The sequence below is a fragment of the Spermophilus citellus genome (assembly GCF_964194105.1).
Source record: "Spermophilus citellus genome assembly, chromosome: 1".
In the NCBI taxonomy this organism is placed as follows: Eukaryota; Metazoa; Chordata; class Mammalia; order Rodentia; family Sciuridae; genus Spermophilus; species Spermophilus citellus.
Genome location: NC_138182.1, coordinates 506,507 through 522,251, shown reverse-complemented (window position 1 = coordinate 522,251; position 15,745 = coordinate 506,507). Strand labels below are relative to the sequence as shown.

The 15,745-nt window shown below is 50.8% G+C and overlaps 1 protein-coding gene across 1 annotated transcript in view; it reads left to right on the top strand.

Annotated features, from left to right (window-relative positions):
* Positions 1-2,802: 2,802 nt before the first annotated feature.
* Positions 2,803-15,745, top strand: part of TMEM255B (transmembrane protein 255B) — a gene marked incomplete at both ends in the record, with an annotated part of 57,093 nt that continues 44,150 nt past the window's right edge. Inside the window, one exon of the mRNA XM_081308742.1 lies at positions 2,803-2,851. Coding sequence (XP_081164868.1) covers positions 2,803-2,851 — 49 coding nt within the window. The remainder of the gene's footprint in view (positions 2,852-15,745) is intronic.

Sequence of the window (15,745 nt, the reverse complement as noted above, 5' to 3'; positions counted from 1 at the left end):
GGGGATTTGCCAGGGGACTCGGCTCATGTGATTCCGGAGGCTGAGAAGCCTCACCATCTGCTGTCTGCAGCCAGAGGCCCAGGGAGGCCTGTCGTGGGGCAGGTCCCAGGCTCAGAACCAAGGCACCGGTGGATGATTCACAGGCTGAGGTCTGAGGCCTGGGGACTCTGGGTGCTGGCAAAGGCTCGGAGTCCAGGGCCCAGCCTCGGGGATGAAGCTTCGGGAGCGTGGGCAGCCTCTGCCCTGCCTGGTTCTGCCCAGGCCCAGTCTGTCCTGTGGGTTGACACACAGTGGCTCAGACGCACGCATCCACGCCGTCAGGCTCTCAGTTCTGCCCATGTCCCCCTGGTACCGTCCAGCCCACACCACCCCACGGCCTTCCCATCCGAGCGAGTGCCCGTGCTCTTCTGTTCCATGGACCTCCTGGGTCCCCGTGGCACTCACAGGGTGGGACCAGAAGGTGTGTTTCTGAGGCCCGGGTCGCAGGGCGTCTTGCTCCTGGTCTTCGGGAAGCACTGTCCTCCGCCCTAAGTTTGCTGTTGGCTGGGAGTGGACACTGCTGTCGGCTCCAAAGTCACCCTGCTCTGGTGAGGGGTGGGGTCTCTGGTGGTGAAGGGCCATTCCTGTGTCTATGGAGACAACTCTGCAGCGTCAGCCTTCATTCTGTTGTGGAGGTCAGTCACATGGACCAGGCCTGGTGGCCATTTCTGGACACCTGTTCCCTGAGGGCAGAATTCCCACTCTGGCTGGCTAGCGCGTGCCCTATGCTCTTTGCGCTGTGCCCTTGCACCTCAGTGAGGGTCCCCGTGGCCTCCAGGTGCTGTGCTGTCACCCTGGTCCCCTGAGGCCTCAGCCTGCCTCCCTGCCTTGGGTTCCCCGTCCTGGTCAGGCCACCTCCCTGCCCTGGGACCAGGACCTGGGAAGCCGGTCTCTGGGCCCTTGTGCTGCCCTCTCAGGCCCCAGGCCCACCCAGGAGGGCTCAGGCCTTGCAGCTCCTGGCTTGGCCTCTGGCCTCCTTGGGCCTCTGCATGGGGTCCCCAGACCCAGGTACCTGGGTGGCTTGTGGCCATGGGCCTTGGAGACTGGGCTCAGGTGTCCCATCTGAGGAGGCCTACTTGGGCCACCCAGCAGTGCAGGTGTGGCCCTGTTCCACGCCTGGCCCCGGCCCACCGCCGTCCGCCCCGGCATGGCCTCCGGTCTGCTGCACTCGGGCCCCCATTTCCAGAGCACGTCTGAGGCTGGGGGGTGCAGAGTGGGGCGTCTCCACTCGGTCCTGGAGGCCTTCTGGGGGACAGCGTCCCGAGCGTACTCGTGGAGAGGGACCAAGGGTGAGACAGCAGGCAGAACCGGAGGCCGGCCTTGCTTTCCAGCAGTCCCACTCCAGAGGCCCCTTCCGAGGTAGGCCCCCAAGGCCCCACCACCCGGGCTGAGCCCCCATGCAAGGGCCACCACCTCCCCACAGGCAGTGCACATGGCCAGGCTTCCCGCGAGGGGCCCTAGTGACCACAGCCTGCTGAGGGTGGTCACTCCTGTTACCCTGTTGCTGCTCACCTCCATGTGGGAATACCGCCCACCTGCTCTCCCTCCACTCTGCCAAGTGGGGTCTTCCACCCAGGGTGGCCTGCTGCTGCTTGGCAATCGGTGGTAGCACTGGTGCTGCCCACTGCACATGGCTCTTGGTGTCCTCTGCCCCTGACCACAGGTGCCTTAAGCTGTGTTGTAAGTGTGAACCAGGGTGTCTCCCTGCTGCTGTGTCCCCCCTACTCACCCCTCCTGGTGTTGCCCGTACAGGTGGTGTCCAGTGTCCACTGACCAGTGCTGGGTGTGCATCTCTGTGTGGGTGTGCAAGCTGGCCACCTTCGCAGTGGCCTGTGGGGACAGCAGGGCATGATCAACATCACCTGGTTTCCAGGTTCCTGCTCGAGGGCCCAGGTGGACTCAGGACCTCTCTGCTGTTCTAGGGCAGCAGGGCCTAGAGCCTGGGCCTCCTGTGTGTCCTCAGGGAGGGCTGAGGGCCTGCAGTCTCCCTCCCGGGTGTTGTATCCCAGGTGGCTGTGCCAGGTGTGCCCCCCGCTGTGGGAGCTCCCACACCTTCGTGCTGGTGATTCGGGACCCCAGCTTTGTGGCAGCAGCAGCAGCAGCAGCAGGAGAAGCTGTTGCTGGGCAGTCTCCAGGGCCGTTCCTGATGACGGGGGACATCTTCTCAGGGGCTGCTGCTGAGCCTTAGCTTCTGCTCAGGGCTGGAGGCTGCCTAGGGCCTCAGCGGCCAGGCAAGTGCTGCCAGTAGTCTTCCTTGGAGGGACCAGGCCTGAGCCCTCACAGACAAGTAAGCCCTCCCTCTAGCCCCCTTCTTTCCCACAGCTCCAGGGCAATGGCCAGGAGACGGGGTCAGTGGCTGTGAACCCCGGCTTCCAACACAGTCCTGTGCAAGCAAAGGACGGTGCTGCTGCCCAAGGCCCTGTGTCGGGGGTGCAGGCCAGGAGTGAGCACCCCCGTGGTGTGCTCCTGAGGGGCTCTGCACCCCACCCGCACCCTGGGCAGTGCACACTCCCACTTGCCAACGTCCAGCACGGGCTGGAGGAGAGCGGTGGTGGGACGAACGGGCCAGCAGACGGGCGGGCGGGCGGGCGGGGAGAAGAGGGCGGAGGGAGGCAGAGGGAGGGGAGGGAAGAGGGAGGGAAAGAGGCGGGGCCAGAGGGGACTGGGCCTGCTCCTGCCCCACTGTGGCCACCATCTGCTGCGCTGCTGCCCAGGGTGAGCGGAGGAGCAGCCCCTAGGGCATTGCCTCTGTGCGCCCCCAGGATGCCGTCCCCACCAGTGCCCGGGCCTCTGGCTCTGCTGGACACCACAGGTGAGCGGGTGGTGGGGGGAGTGTCCTGTGAGTCTTGAGGGGTGGGCAGCGAATGTGGGGCCAGAGGGCTAGGTCTGCAGGTCGCACCGGGCCAGTAGGACAAGGGAAAGACTCTGGCCCCAGGGGCCTGGGCCACCTGCCTCCTTGGAGTTTGTCTTGGGGCACCTGGCTCTGGCCAGGCTGCTCAGCCATACCCCTCCCTCCCTCTGCCATCCCTCCTTCCTTCCTTCACCTTTCTCTCTCCCTCCCTCTCTCCCTCTCTCTCTCTCTGCCACCTGGGATAGCAGGTCACATGTCAGCCCTTTTTATTTTTTATTTAGAGACAGGGTCTGGCTGTTACCTAGAGCCTTGCTAAGTTGCTGAGGCTGGCCTTGAACTCATGACCCTCCTGCCTCAGCCTCCTGAGCCTGGATGACAGGCGTGGACCACCATGCCTGGCTTCTCAGGCTTGGTCCCCTCCATCTCCTAGCCCCGCCCTCCCTCCCTCTCCTCTCTCCCCTGGACCTTTCCTTCCGTCTCCTCTGACTGTCTTCCTGTCTCGCTTCCCTGTACTCTGTTATTGTGACCCACCCGCTGCCCCTCTGCTCCTGGACCCAGTGTGGCCGGGAAATGCTCCTGTTGAGGAAGAAGGCAGTTTCCTGCTGCCTGACGGTGGCCAGGAACGCAGTGTTGGGAGGTGCTTGGTCGGGGCCCGCCCTCCCGGCCACTTCTCCACTTCAATTCACGGAACCTCCAATTGTTGGATTTCTGAATCAGGCGGGGGGCAGCTGTGGAACCCGGCTGGACAGGGAAAACAGGAAACCTGGTGCAGTGGCTCCCAGGGGCTCTGCCAGAGGTGGCCAGGGCTGTCCTGCAGGGTGCTCTTGCAGGACAGAGGACAGGGCATGCTCTGGAAGAGAAGGCTGTGCTGGAGGCAGGGTGGGGGTGATGGTGTCAGGCTCCACCGCCTTCAGAAGCCGACCAGCAAGAAGGGCCGCTGCTGAGCCTCCGTGGTGCTTGGTCTTACATTTCTCTCTGTTTTTTTCGTTTAAGATGTCTTTACTACATGAGAATGAAAAAGCACAGGAAATATGTTCACAGGAAAAACAGGGGAGAAAATATATGCACATAATAAAAAGGCAAGGAACTGGTATTTCCAAAGTGACAGTATTCCACGAGGCAGGTCTCCACTGACAACCACGCCTCAGACACTGGGCAGCGCAGTCCGCACAAGGTCCTCCTGATTTCTACCCGTTTCTTTCCTTTCTGCACCCTCAGGTCACCATTCCTTCCCTTTTGCCCCGAACACGGTTCCAACTGCTCTTCAGACCTGGAGTGTCTAGACTCGAGCATGTACGCCTGGGTCTTATTCTGTGGTCCTTTCAGTTTTACAGGGTGTGAGGGTTCCTTGTGAGTGCCTGGGAATCCTAGTCTGTCTCAGCTTCTCCCCTCCCCTCCCGCTCCTTCCCTCTTTCCTCCCTCCCCCTCCCTCCCTCCCCCCTTCCCTCTTCCCTCCCCCCTTCCCTCTTCCCTCCCCCTCTTCCCTCCCCCTCTTCCCTCCCTCCCCCTCTTCCCTTCCCCCCTCCCCTCCCCCCTCCTCCTCTCCCTCCCTTCCCCCTCCCTCCCTCCTTCCCTCTTCCCTCCCCTTCCCCCCTCCTCCCTCCCCCCCTTCCTCCTCCTCCCCTCCCTCCCTCCCTCCCCCACTGATCTCCGCTATTCACTTGTTGCTCTCTAAATCTGTGCCTCCTGGGTGGGTGTAGGTGCTGAGGGCCAGGCACCAGGCAGGAAGGTGAGGGCAGTCTCCCTCCTGTGCCCTTCAGCCCCTCCTTCCTACTCTGCTGCTCTCTCTTCTGTTTTCGTGGGTGCCACTCCCACCCAAGCACACCCTTCCTTTTCTTTGGTCCCTTATTTTGCTCTGGCACATATCAAACATCTGCGCTGGCTTCACTCGGCATGAAGCTCTCCGTTCCCTCGTCTTCCAGCAGGTGCCAGGGCCTCTCTCTGTGGCTGAGTAAACCCCTGTGGCACACACACCACGTCTTCATCTCTTCTTCCGTGGACGGGCGCCTGTGGATTGTGTGCTGTAGATGTTGATGTGGCTTGTGCCTGTGGCATGCTGGTTTAGGTCTTACTGTACACACCAAGGAGTGGACAGCGGGGTCACGTGGTGGTTCCTTTACTAGGTTTTTGAACCTCAAAACGAAGGTGAAGAGCAGATGAAGCAGGCTCCGGCCCCCGGGCAGGAGGACCGGTGGTGGGGGAGAAGCAGTCTTGATGTAATGTTTTGGGGAAGCTTCTTTTTAAAATCCAGGCTGGTTGATATGTTTCAGAGACCTGAGGATCTGGCTTCCTTCTGCAGGCTCCACGCACACTCCCGCTCTCTGGGCCACACCCTGGCTGGAGGCCCACCGCGGGTGCTGTGGGCAGGGGAGGCATCCCCCAGGGCAGCCAGGAGGCCAAGGGCCAGTGCTCTGGGCTGTGGCAGCCTCTGGGCACCATGTGGAAGTGAGGGCCTTGGTAAGGGTGCCCCAACCCACTCCCACCCGCAGGAGGCTCTTGGCCAGAGCTGGCCAGAGGGGGCCAGAGGGGGCCAGGCAGGCCTCCCTCAGCCCCCACAGCCTGAGCTCCACAGACCAGGCTTCACTAAGCCCATCTCAGCCACCAGGCTGCTGGGGAAGTCGGGGACAGTGACAGTTGGAATCTGCCTCCTGCTCAAGGTCTGGCTGTGGCCACCCCCTGCCCCTGGCCCAGGTCACTTGCTGGCCATTTGGGGCCTTCCCTGGAGGCCTCCAGCTGCCTCTTCACAAAGGCACCTTTCCCAGATCCTCCGTCCCTGGCCGCTCAGTTTCCTTGGAGCAGAAACACTTCCCAAGGCCCCGGCGCTGCTGCCCACGTGCAGGCAGCCTGGGCACCCCAGGGCCCAGGCTGCCAGGGCTGCTGTGCCCATGGCCACCGGTGGCCTGCAAATGGGTGTGCTCAGTCTGCAGAGGGAGTGAGGAGGGAGTGACCAGGGAGCACGGCAGTGTGCCTGCAGGTGACATTAGGAAGGCCGGAATGGTACTGGAGTGGTGCCAGGGTGTCGCGAGGGGGCAAAATTGTGACGTGTGCAGTCTAGGGGAGAAATAAAGAATGTCCACGTGCTTCTGCCCCTTTCAGTGCTTCATTCACTCAAATCACTCCATACAGGTTCACTCTATAGGTTTTTAGTAAGAAAACGACGACCCTTGATGCTGGGCACCACCATGGACATGATGAGTTCACAGCAAACAGTTCTGAGCCCTGCAAACACACTGGGTCATGACAGGCTCATGACAGCACGCCCTCTGCAGGCTGAGGTCAAAAGTCTTAAGCCTTAGGCTTCAAGTCCAGCAGACGCACACTCACTCAGCCCACGGTGACCAGGTCCTGAACCAGGGCAGGCTTTTCCTGGCGTGGAGTGGACGTGGAGTGGACGACCGGTTGAGGAGAGGGTCATAGGGAGAAGTTGCGGCGCTCACCAGGGTCCAGACCAGGCGGTAGAGTCTGAGAGCAGTGAGGATCGCCCAGAGGCTCAGGAACGATGACCAGTGGTGGGACGTCGGGTCCTCCCTCACCAGGCTCTCCAGCTCGAGTGCATCCTGGTTTCGGCTGGCTGAATCCCTGTTCATCAGCTCTATTATTTATACTAAATTTGGGGGTTCTGACCCCCCTGTCAGTCCTTATCAGCTAACACTGGATTTCTCCGTGACATCATTTACCCTGGGGTCAGAAAGTCTGGTCTGGTGGTCTCCACCCTGATCTTCTTGCCTTTCCCTCTTATCAGGAGGGACAGCCTGCCGGGGCTTCACTCTCCTTATCAGGGTGAGGAGAAGTGACTTGTCTGAGGCCGTCCTGGAGGGCTCTGTGGGTGTGCCTAATGAGACTGCAGGTTAAACTGGAGTTTTTAAAATGGAGCTGCGGAGGCTCAGGCCTAGGGCCATCCTCACACAGGGCAGTGCCAGGGAGGGGCATCCTTCAGGTGCAGACCTTCCAGAGCACCAAGCATCCACTCACACTGCTTTAGGGCCATCGGGGCTGGTGGTTGGTGGCCAGCAGGTCTGGTGGTCTGTGGCCATCAGGGCTGAAGGTCAGTGACTGGTGGTGCTTCTGGTGGAGGCTACTCTCCCACCTGTGCATGTAGGATACAGAGCGGCCTTGGAGAGAGCCCTATATTGCCCTCCTCCCTTCCGTACCAGTGACCTGGACCAGACAGTGGTGGGTCAGTGCGGCCCCCTCTCTGCACCTCGGCCTCCTCACTGTGAGCTGCCGCAGTCTGGCTGGGCACAAATAACCGAGCTGCCACAAAGCCTTATAGGTTCAAACAGCAACTACTTTATTTAAACTCTCATTGGCACTGCATGTGTGCTTTTCCACCAATGCCACCCACTCGGCCCTTCCAGCAAACCCCCACACCGGAAATCCCTCCTCCGGCACTTCCCCAACCAATGGGAACTCTCCGGGAATCCCTGGGAGAACTCCAAAGTAGCGGGCGCCTGAGGCAGCAAGAGCCGCCCCATTGCCCGACAGTAAAGGTCAAATATATAATACAATCAATCCAGCATCACAGCAATTATATACAGCTCAACTCAAATCATCATCTCAATGGTTCGCTGGCATCACCTTTCAAACATTCCCTCTGGCAAGTGGCTCTCAGCATCTCCCCCCTTCTGTTTAATTAAAAAACAAGCAATGTGGCTTAGGGACCGTGCCTGTCTTAGGTTGTCCAATATTACATATGGTCCTTACCCGTCATTGGATGAGCTGACCTCAAGGCGTCAGCCTCCTGTCTTAGGTTGGTACCATTGCAATTGGATCTTACCCGTCACTGACTACCGGTCCAGCATACAACCATACTTGTGGATAGGCCTTTGCACCAGTTGGGGGGGGGGGGGTGAGGTTCTTTGCCTCACCTCTGATGGCCCCCAAATTTGGCCTTGGTGCCAACAGAAGAGAGGAGGATGCAGAACGCCACGGCACCAAGCCAAATGACGGCTCTTTTTGGAAAAATTGAACCACCGGTGACACCATCAGCAAAGATGCCCCAGCACTACCACAATTCGCTGCACCAACAGATAGTTCCCAATGCATACAAGTGATACATAGTCCAGGCACGTTCTGCAAGCAGTTCAAAGCAGAGGAATCCATCAATATATGCATTTCCTCCCAAAGTAAATCGACTCCTTGATTGAGCATCACTTGTTGAGTTATTATTCATTGATGCATCATTTTATACAGTTTACTGTGATAGCTATCGCAGAAGCTGTAGTTTGGTTTTATCTTTGTCTTCACCAGCACTGGGATGAAGATAGGAATTCTGGCAATGATGGCTAAAAAAAATTATGTAACATTCCAGCAGGCACTAAGAAAACAATTTTCTGAATGATTTAGTATCCTGAATAGAATTAGAAATAATGAAAAGGAAAGGTGAAAGTAAACAAACAGATCTGTTAACCTCCTTTTTTGTTCACATATTAAAACAATCCTCAACAGCTGTTTACCCAATTTAAATTAAGCCGTTTAAATCATGTGAATAATAAAAATATTTGGATCCATTTTTTCATGAGTGCTCCTCATATATGATATATGGACATTCAGACATACAGACATACAACACAAAACACAGGTGTGCATACATAACATACAACACATAAGACAACACAAAACACAAGTGTGCACACATAACATACAACACATAAGACAATAGTAAAGGCCTTGTAGCTTTACACAGGTGAAATCTCCATTGAAATGTTTAAAAACTCCATAGTCAAAAAATAGAACTGATCAGAAAAACATTAACCCAGGTCTGTATGAGCTCAAAAAATAAAATAGAACTTTATGATGTGGGAAAAGGCAATAATAAAATAGATATTGAAAAAGGCACCCTGGTTACCACCTGGGTTTGATTCTTCTTTGGATATCCCATCCTTTTTCCTGTAACTTGCATATGGGTCTGAAGGTATTCCCACAAGCAAGCCCCAAGGTTTTTTACATTTGAAATAGGCCTTAATGGTGTTCATTATTCATTAGCCTCCAGGTGTGGGAGAACCACTGTTGCAGATGTAAGAATAGCCAAGCTGGAGCTCTGGCTATCAGCTGTTATGGATTTGAGCCAAATCATCTTCTTTTTGGTCTGTAGAAATTGCTTTAGTTAATCTCTCTGGAATCCAAATCAGCTGCTGTTCTCCCTGTGGAAACACACAAACAGACCCCCAACTCCAGACAATCACTGAGTCAGGACCTTTCCATTGTCCTGTTAGAATATCCTTCCAAAGTACATTGGACTTATGTACATTTTTGGGATACATATGCTTTTCCGCAGCACTAAGCCCTGATGAACCCAAATTTAAAAAGTTTAGAATAAAAAGGGTTATTTTAAGTTTATCTTTGGGGGATATATACCCCTTTCCAATTCCCTTTTTTTGCTTTAATAAGTACATTTTAATAGTTTGATGAGCTCTTTCAACTATGCCTTGTCCCTGTGGATTGTATGGGATTCCTGTTATGTGAGTAATGCCAAATGATGAGCAAAATTGTTTAAAGGAGGTAGAAGTATAACCAGGATCATTATCTGTTTTTAACTGTTTCGGAACGCCCACAGTGGCAATTTTTTTTTTTTTTAGAGAGAGTGAGAGAGGGGAGAGAGAGAGAGAATTTTCAATATTTATTTTTCAGTTCTCGGCGGACACAACATCTTTGTTGGTATGTGGTGCTGAGGATCGAACCCAGGCCGCACGCATGCCAGGCGAGCCCGCTACTGCTTGAGCCACATCCCCAGCCCTCACAGTGGCAAAATTTTGTAAGCAATGAGCTATAATATCTTTACTTTTTTCTCCGGCATGAAGGGAGCCCATCAAAAATCCAGAAGAAGTATCAACTGTAACATGCAAATATTTTAATTTTCCAAATTCTGGCAAGTGTGTGACGTCCATCTGCCAAATATCAGGTATCAGGTATCAGTCCTCTAGGATTGACTTCAAGATTAACTTGTGGTAAAAAGGTCACACAAGTTTGACATTGTTTTATTATTTGTCTAGCTTGTTCCTTAGTTATTTTAAAATGCTTTTGTAAAGTATTAGCATTGACATGGAACCATTTAAGGAAATTTATAGCTTCTTCTATTGTAGAGAAAATATGTATGTCATGTGTAGTTTTATCTACTAAATCATTGCCCAAACTAAGGGCTCCAGGCAATCCTGTATGTGCCCTAATATGTCCTATAAAGAATGGATATTTTCTATCCCAGATTAAACTTTGTATAGTGGAAAGCAAAGAGAAAACAGTACAGGAAGGGGAAATCCTACCAGCATCTTTAAGGGATACTATAGCATTAACTATATACTGACTATCAGAAAATAAATTAAATACAGAATCTTTAAACATCACAAAAGCTTGTAATACTGCATTAAGCTCTACCTTTTGAGCTGATTGTTTGGGTACTAAAAATGTAAAAGTTTGATCAGGAGTAACTACTGCTGCTGTACCATTATTTGACCCATCAGTGAATATATTTGGAGCATTCATGATAGGGGTTTTCCTTGTCATTTTAGGAAAAACTACAGGATGCTTAGACCAAAAAGACAACAAAGGATTTGATGGCAAATGATTATCAAATGAAACATTAGATTTACACATGATTATTGCCCAAGTATTTAACTCATTAGCTAACTCATCAATTTGATCCATAGTAAATGGAGTAATAATTTTATTGGGAGAAATCCCAAACACTCCCTTTGCTGCTTTTATTCCTTTGAGTATCAATTGTCCTACAGCCTCAGGATACCTAGTAAGAATAGTGTTAGGAGAATAAGATAAATGTATCCATAATAATGGACCTTCTTGCCAAAATACTCCTGTAGGAATATTTTTTGTTGGTAGTACAATAAATAATAAAGGCAAACTTATATCAATTTATCCAAATGCATATTTTCCATATGTGTTTCAATGATTTTTAATGCTTTTCTTGCTTCAGGCGTTAACATGCGGGGTGAATTTGGATCTGATGGACCTTTTAGGATATCAAATAAAGGTCCCAACTCTCCTGTTGGTATGCCTAGATAAGGCCTCATCCAATTTATGTCTCCTAATAACTTTTGAAAGTCGTTAAGTGATTTGAGTTGATCTACTCATATTTGAATTTTTGGTGGACGGACCATGGTTGAGGATAATAGAACTCCTAAATAATTAATTGGAAAATTTAATTGTACTTTATCTATTGCTATCTCTAGATTATAATTTTTTAATAAATTTGTAAGTGTGGCATAACATTCTAGCAATGTGTTTTTATCTTTGTGTGCTAATAACACATCATCCATATAGTGAAATATTTGTAGTTCAGGATTTTGATTTCTAAGTGGCTGGATTGCTTTGTTAACATAAATTTGACACATAGTCGGGCTCTTAGCCATCCCTTGAGGGAGTACTTTCCATTCATATCGCTGATCAGGACCTTCATGGATCAGTGCAGGGATAGTAAATGCAAAACGTGGACTATCCTCAGGATGAATTGGAATTGAAAAGAAACAATCTTTAATATCTATAGCTAAAACATACCAGGTTTTTGGCAAAGCAGACAATTGAGGACTCCTCGTTGAGCAGGTCCCATAATAACCATTTCATTATTAATGCCTCTTAAATCTTGAAATAATCTCCATTTACCAGATTTCTTTTTGATGACAAAAATGGGAGTATTATGGGGAGATACGGAAGGTTGTATATGTCCCTCCGCTAATTGTTGTTTGACCAGGTCATGGGCTGCTTGTATCTTTTCTTTAGTCAGAGGCCACTGAGGAACCCACACTGGTCTTTCTGATTTCCAAGTAATTTTTATTGTCTCAGTGAACCCTTCTGAAAATCCAACCCATGTCTGTCTGTTCCTTGATCTGTTTGTATTGGTGCTGCTATACCTTGTTGTTGTTCTCCTAATCTTTTTCCTTTCCTAAAACCTTGTCTAGCCATAATAGTGGGTGCATTTTGGTTGATGTTATTTGTTAATGTCAAACCTAATTGATCTAGGACATCTCGTCCCCATAAATTTATAGGAACATGATCCAATACATATGGCTGTATAGTTCCTTCACATCCTTCAGGATCCTTCCAATCTAATACCATTGCACTTCTATGGGGATTAGTTGCCACTCCTAGGCCTTGAAGCGTTTGAGTGGCTTGTTGTAATGGCCAGTGTTTTGGCCATTCTTGATGAGAGATGATGCTAAGGTCTGCACCTGTATCAAGTAGCCCATTAAATTCATGTCCTTTACTTAGTTTTAACATGGGGCGAGAATCTAAATTTAAAGATGGCATAGCCCAATCTACACCTGTGGTGCCTAATCCCCTGGAACCTCTTTCTACAGTAGGACTGGAAAATTTATCATGCAGGCTGGATATTATTAATAACTGTGCTATTCTATCTCCTGGTGAAATTACTGATGTACCTCTTGGAGAACTGGCTATAATTTTTATTTCACCTTCATAATTGGGATCAATTACCCCAGGACTTATCATAAGTCCTTTTAGAGTGGAAGAACTGCGTCCTAATAATAAGCCTACTGTTCCTTGGGGAAGAGGTCCTTTTACTCCTGTAGGAATGATTTGAACTCCCATCTCTGGAGTTAGTATTGCTCTGGCGGAGGCGCAGATGTCCAGCCCTGCGCTCCCTCTGGTTTGTCTGATGAGGGATCTAATGGATAATGTGTCCTGGGCACTACCCTGATGGTGTTGCTGGGTTCCTCCAGTGCCCCATATATTTGTGGTCATGGGCCCTGGAGCATTGGGCCCCCCTGTCCATTTTTTGGCAATGGAGCCTGATGCTTTTCTCCACAATATCATGGGTAAACACCTGGTCCTTGTCCGTTTTTTGATAACAGAGTACCCTCTATGGTGGTTCATGAACCGCATTCATTAGCCCAATGTCTCCCTCTATGGCATCCTGGGCAAATACCCGGTATTCTACCCCTTTGATACCTAGTTTTGTTAAACCCTCCTCCTATGGGACAATTCCTTTTAAAATGTCCTGTTTGTTCACAATTGTAGCATGTTTTTGGCCTGGCATCTAAAGCCTGTGGTACTGCAGCTGCCAAGACTTGCTCTTGTTCATTAATGTCTCTACATAATTTAATATATGTGTTTAAATCTCCATGTTTCCATGGTCTAATGGCCTCCCTGTACCATCTGTTTGCTTGCTCAAAGGCTAGCTGTTTAATTAATGGCATTGCTTGCTCTGTATTCCCAAAAACTCTGGTAGCTGTTTGAATAAGCCTACCTACAAATTCAGCATAAGGTTCATTAGCTCCTTGTATTACCTTAGATAATTGACCTTGTAAACCTCCATGTCCTCGTAAAGTCTTCCATGCCCTAACTGCATCTGCAGCAATTTGTGAGTATACGCCAGGACCATATGCAATTTGTTGCAGCTGACCCTCATAAGGTCCTTTTCCTAACAACATATCTAGATTTCTCTGAGGATAACCAGCTGCTCTATTTCGCCTAATTGTCTCCATTCAAAATTCCTCATTGGCAACCTTCCATAACAGGTATTGACCTCCATTTAGCACAGCTTTACACATATTAGCCCAATCTGCTGGCGTCATGTTCAAGTTGGCAATGGATTCAACCATGCTTACAGTGAAGGGTGCTTGGGGACCATAGGTTGTTACAGCCTCTTTTAGCTGCTTCACTGTTTTGAAATCTAAAACATGGTGAATTCGCTGCCCTCCCGCCTGATCAAATACAGGGCATGTTAATATTTGAGATCCTGTCTCAGGATCCCATCTATCAACTACGGGGGTTGAGGGCCCCATAGGTGGAGCTATTGGTTGGACACTTATGCCCTCTGGTGATAGAACGGTGTTAGTAGCAGCCCCCTGTTGTAACTTTTCCCCTGATGGCTTTTTCTGCTCTAAACTTTCTTCCCCTTTCTGACTATCTCGAGAGGCCTCCTCTTTTTTTCTGATCTAATATATCTTCTACCACAATCTGAACTGAAGGCTTTGGACTAGGCAAACAAAATCGTATCATCATCCACAATGGCAATGTGCCAACTGGCAGAGTTCCTGGGTTTTTCTTTTCCCTGTCCCTTAAATCTTCACCATGATGGTCCCATTGTGATATATTCAACAACTCCTCCTTAAAAAGCCATGGGCTACATTTTTGTATTGTATCAACGTATGCCCTGACTCTTTTTGGTTTTACTGGGGTGCCTCCTTTCTCTAACAATTTACTTAACCTTCTTTTGGTTTGTTTTTTGCTAATTTCTGACCCCATATTTCTGCTACAAGGATAACGCAACTCAAACAGACAACTCAAAACAAAACTGAAGCAAAACAAAACAAAAATGGAACAAATAATCGTTGTATCAATTTTTCTATTTTTTTGAAATGTATATTTGTGGTCTATCTCTATCTCTTCCTCAGGACTGAACAACTTCAAACCTTGAACCAACCATTTTTCCCAGTTTGCCTGAGAAAGTTCTAGGGACAGGCAGCTTGAAACAAAAACAAAACAAATCAAAACAAGAACACATTGTTTTTTGAAATGGTCACCAATTCTCTTGCCTTCCCTCAGGGGCGAGCAATTTCACTTACCTCTGAGCTTCAGGCATTCCCCGCATGGACCACCAAATGCTGCAGTCTGTCTGGGCACAAATAACGAGCCGCCACAAAGCCTTGTAGGTTCAAACAGCAACTACTTTATTTCAACTCTCATCAGCACTGCATGTGCGCTTTTCCGCCAACACCACCCACACAGCCCTTCCTGCAAACCCTCACACCGCAAATCCCTCCTCTGGCACTTCCCCAACCAATGGTAACTCTCCGGGAATCTCGAGAACTCCAAAGTAGCCGGCGCCTGAGGCAGCAAGAGCCGCCCCATTGCCTGACAGTAAAGGTCAAATATACAATACAATCAATCCAGCATCACAGCAATTATATACAGCTCAACTCAAATCATCATCTCAATGGTTCTCTGACGTCACCTTTTAAACATTCCCTCTGGGCTGGGGATGTGGCTCAAGCGGTAGCGCGCTCGCCTGGCATGCGTTCGGCCGGGGTTCGATCCTCAGCACCACATACCAACAAAGATGTTGTGTCCGCCGAGAACTAAAAAATAAATATTAAAAATTCTCTCTCTCTCTCTCACTCCTCTCTCTCTCTCTCTCTCTCTCTCTCTCTCTCTCTCTCTCTCTCTCCTCTCTCACTCTCTCTTAAAACAAACAAACAAACATTCCCTCTGGCAAATGCCAGGTGTCATTCTGACAGGCAGTGGCTCTCAACAGTGAGCTGCAGCAGGGACCCCTGCATTGGGAGCCTGTGCTGCTGTGAGGAGTAGATGGAGCAGGCTCCAGCCCCCAGGCCAGGGAGGATAGGTGCTTGGGGGAGAAGCAGGCATGTGCTTGTCTTGCTTTCCCGAGTTGTGCAGCTGTTAGGATTTGATTCAGCTACAAGTATTTGGCACCCACATAGAGGTTTACAGTCCAGGGATTTCCACCTGATGGAAGTCTGGAGGCAGCCACTCTAGGCTGTCTTGCCCTGTGTGGCTTCCATCCTCAAGTCCCTCATGGTCCAACATGGCTGCAGGGCTCTGCCCTCATATTTGTATCCCAGGAAGCAGTCCCAGTGGAGGGGAGTCTGAAGGAACAGCTCTCAGGATCCTCCTGGAGGTACCCTGAATCCCCTGGCTGAGCTGCTGCCTGTGCAGAAGGGTCTCTGCGTGTGCTGCCTGTCATACCAGCATCCAACAGGGCAGGGCTGGGTCCAGGCAGCCTCAGCCACTTTCATTGCCGGCCTGGTGGGCAACCTTTCTCTGGTGACCCTGAGCTTCTCACCAGAGGGGCAGCCAAGATGCTCCCAGCCTCAGGCGCGATGTGACAGTGGCCCAGAGGGCCTGTGGGCAGGTGTGTGGTCC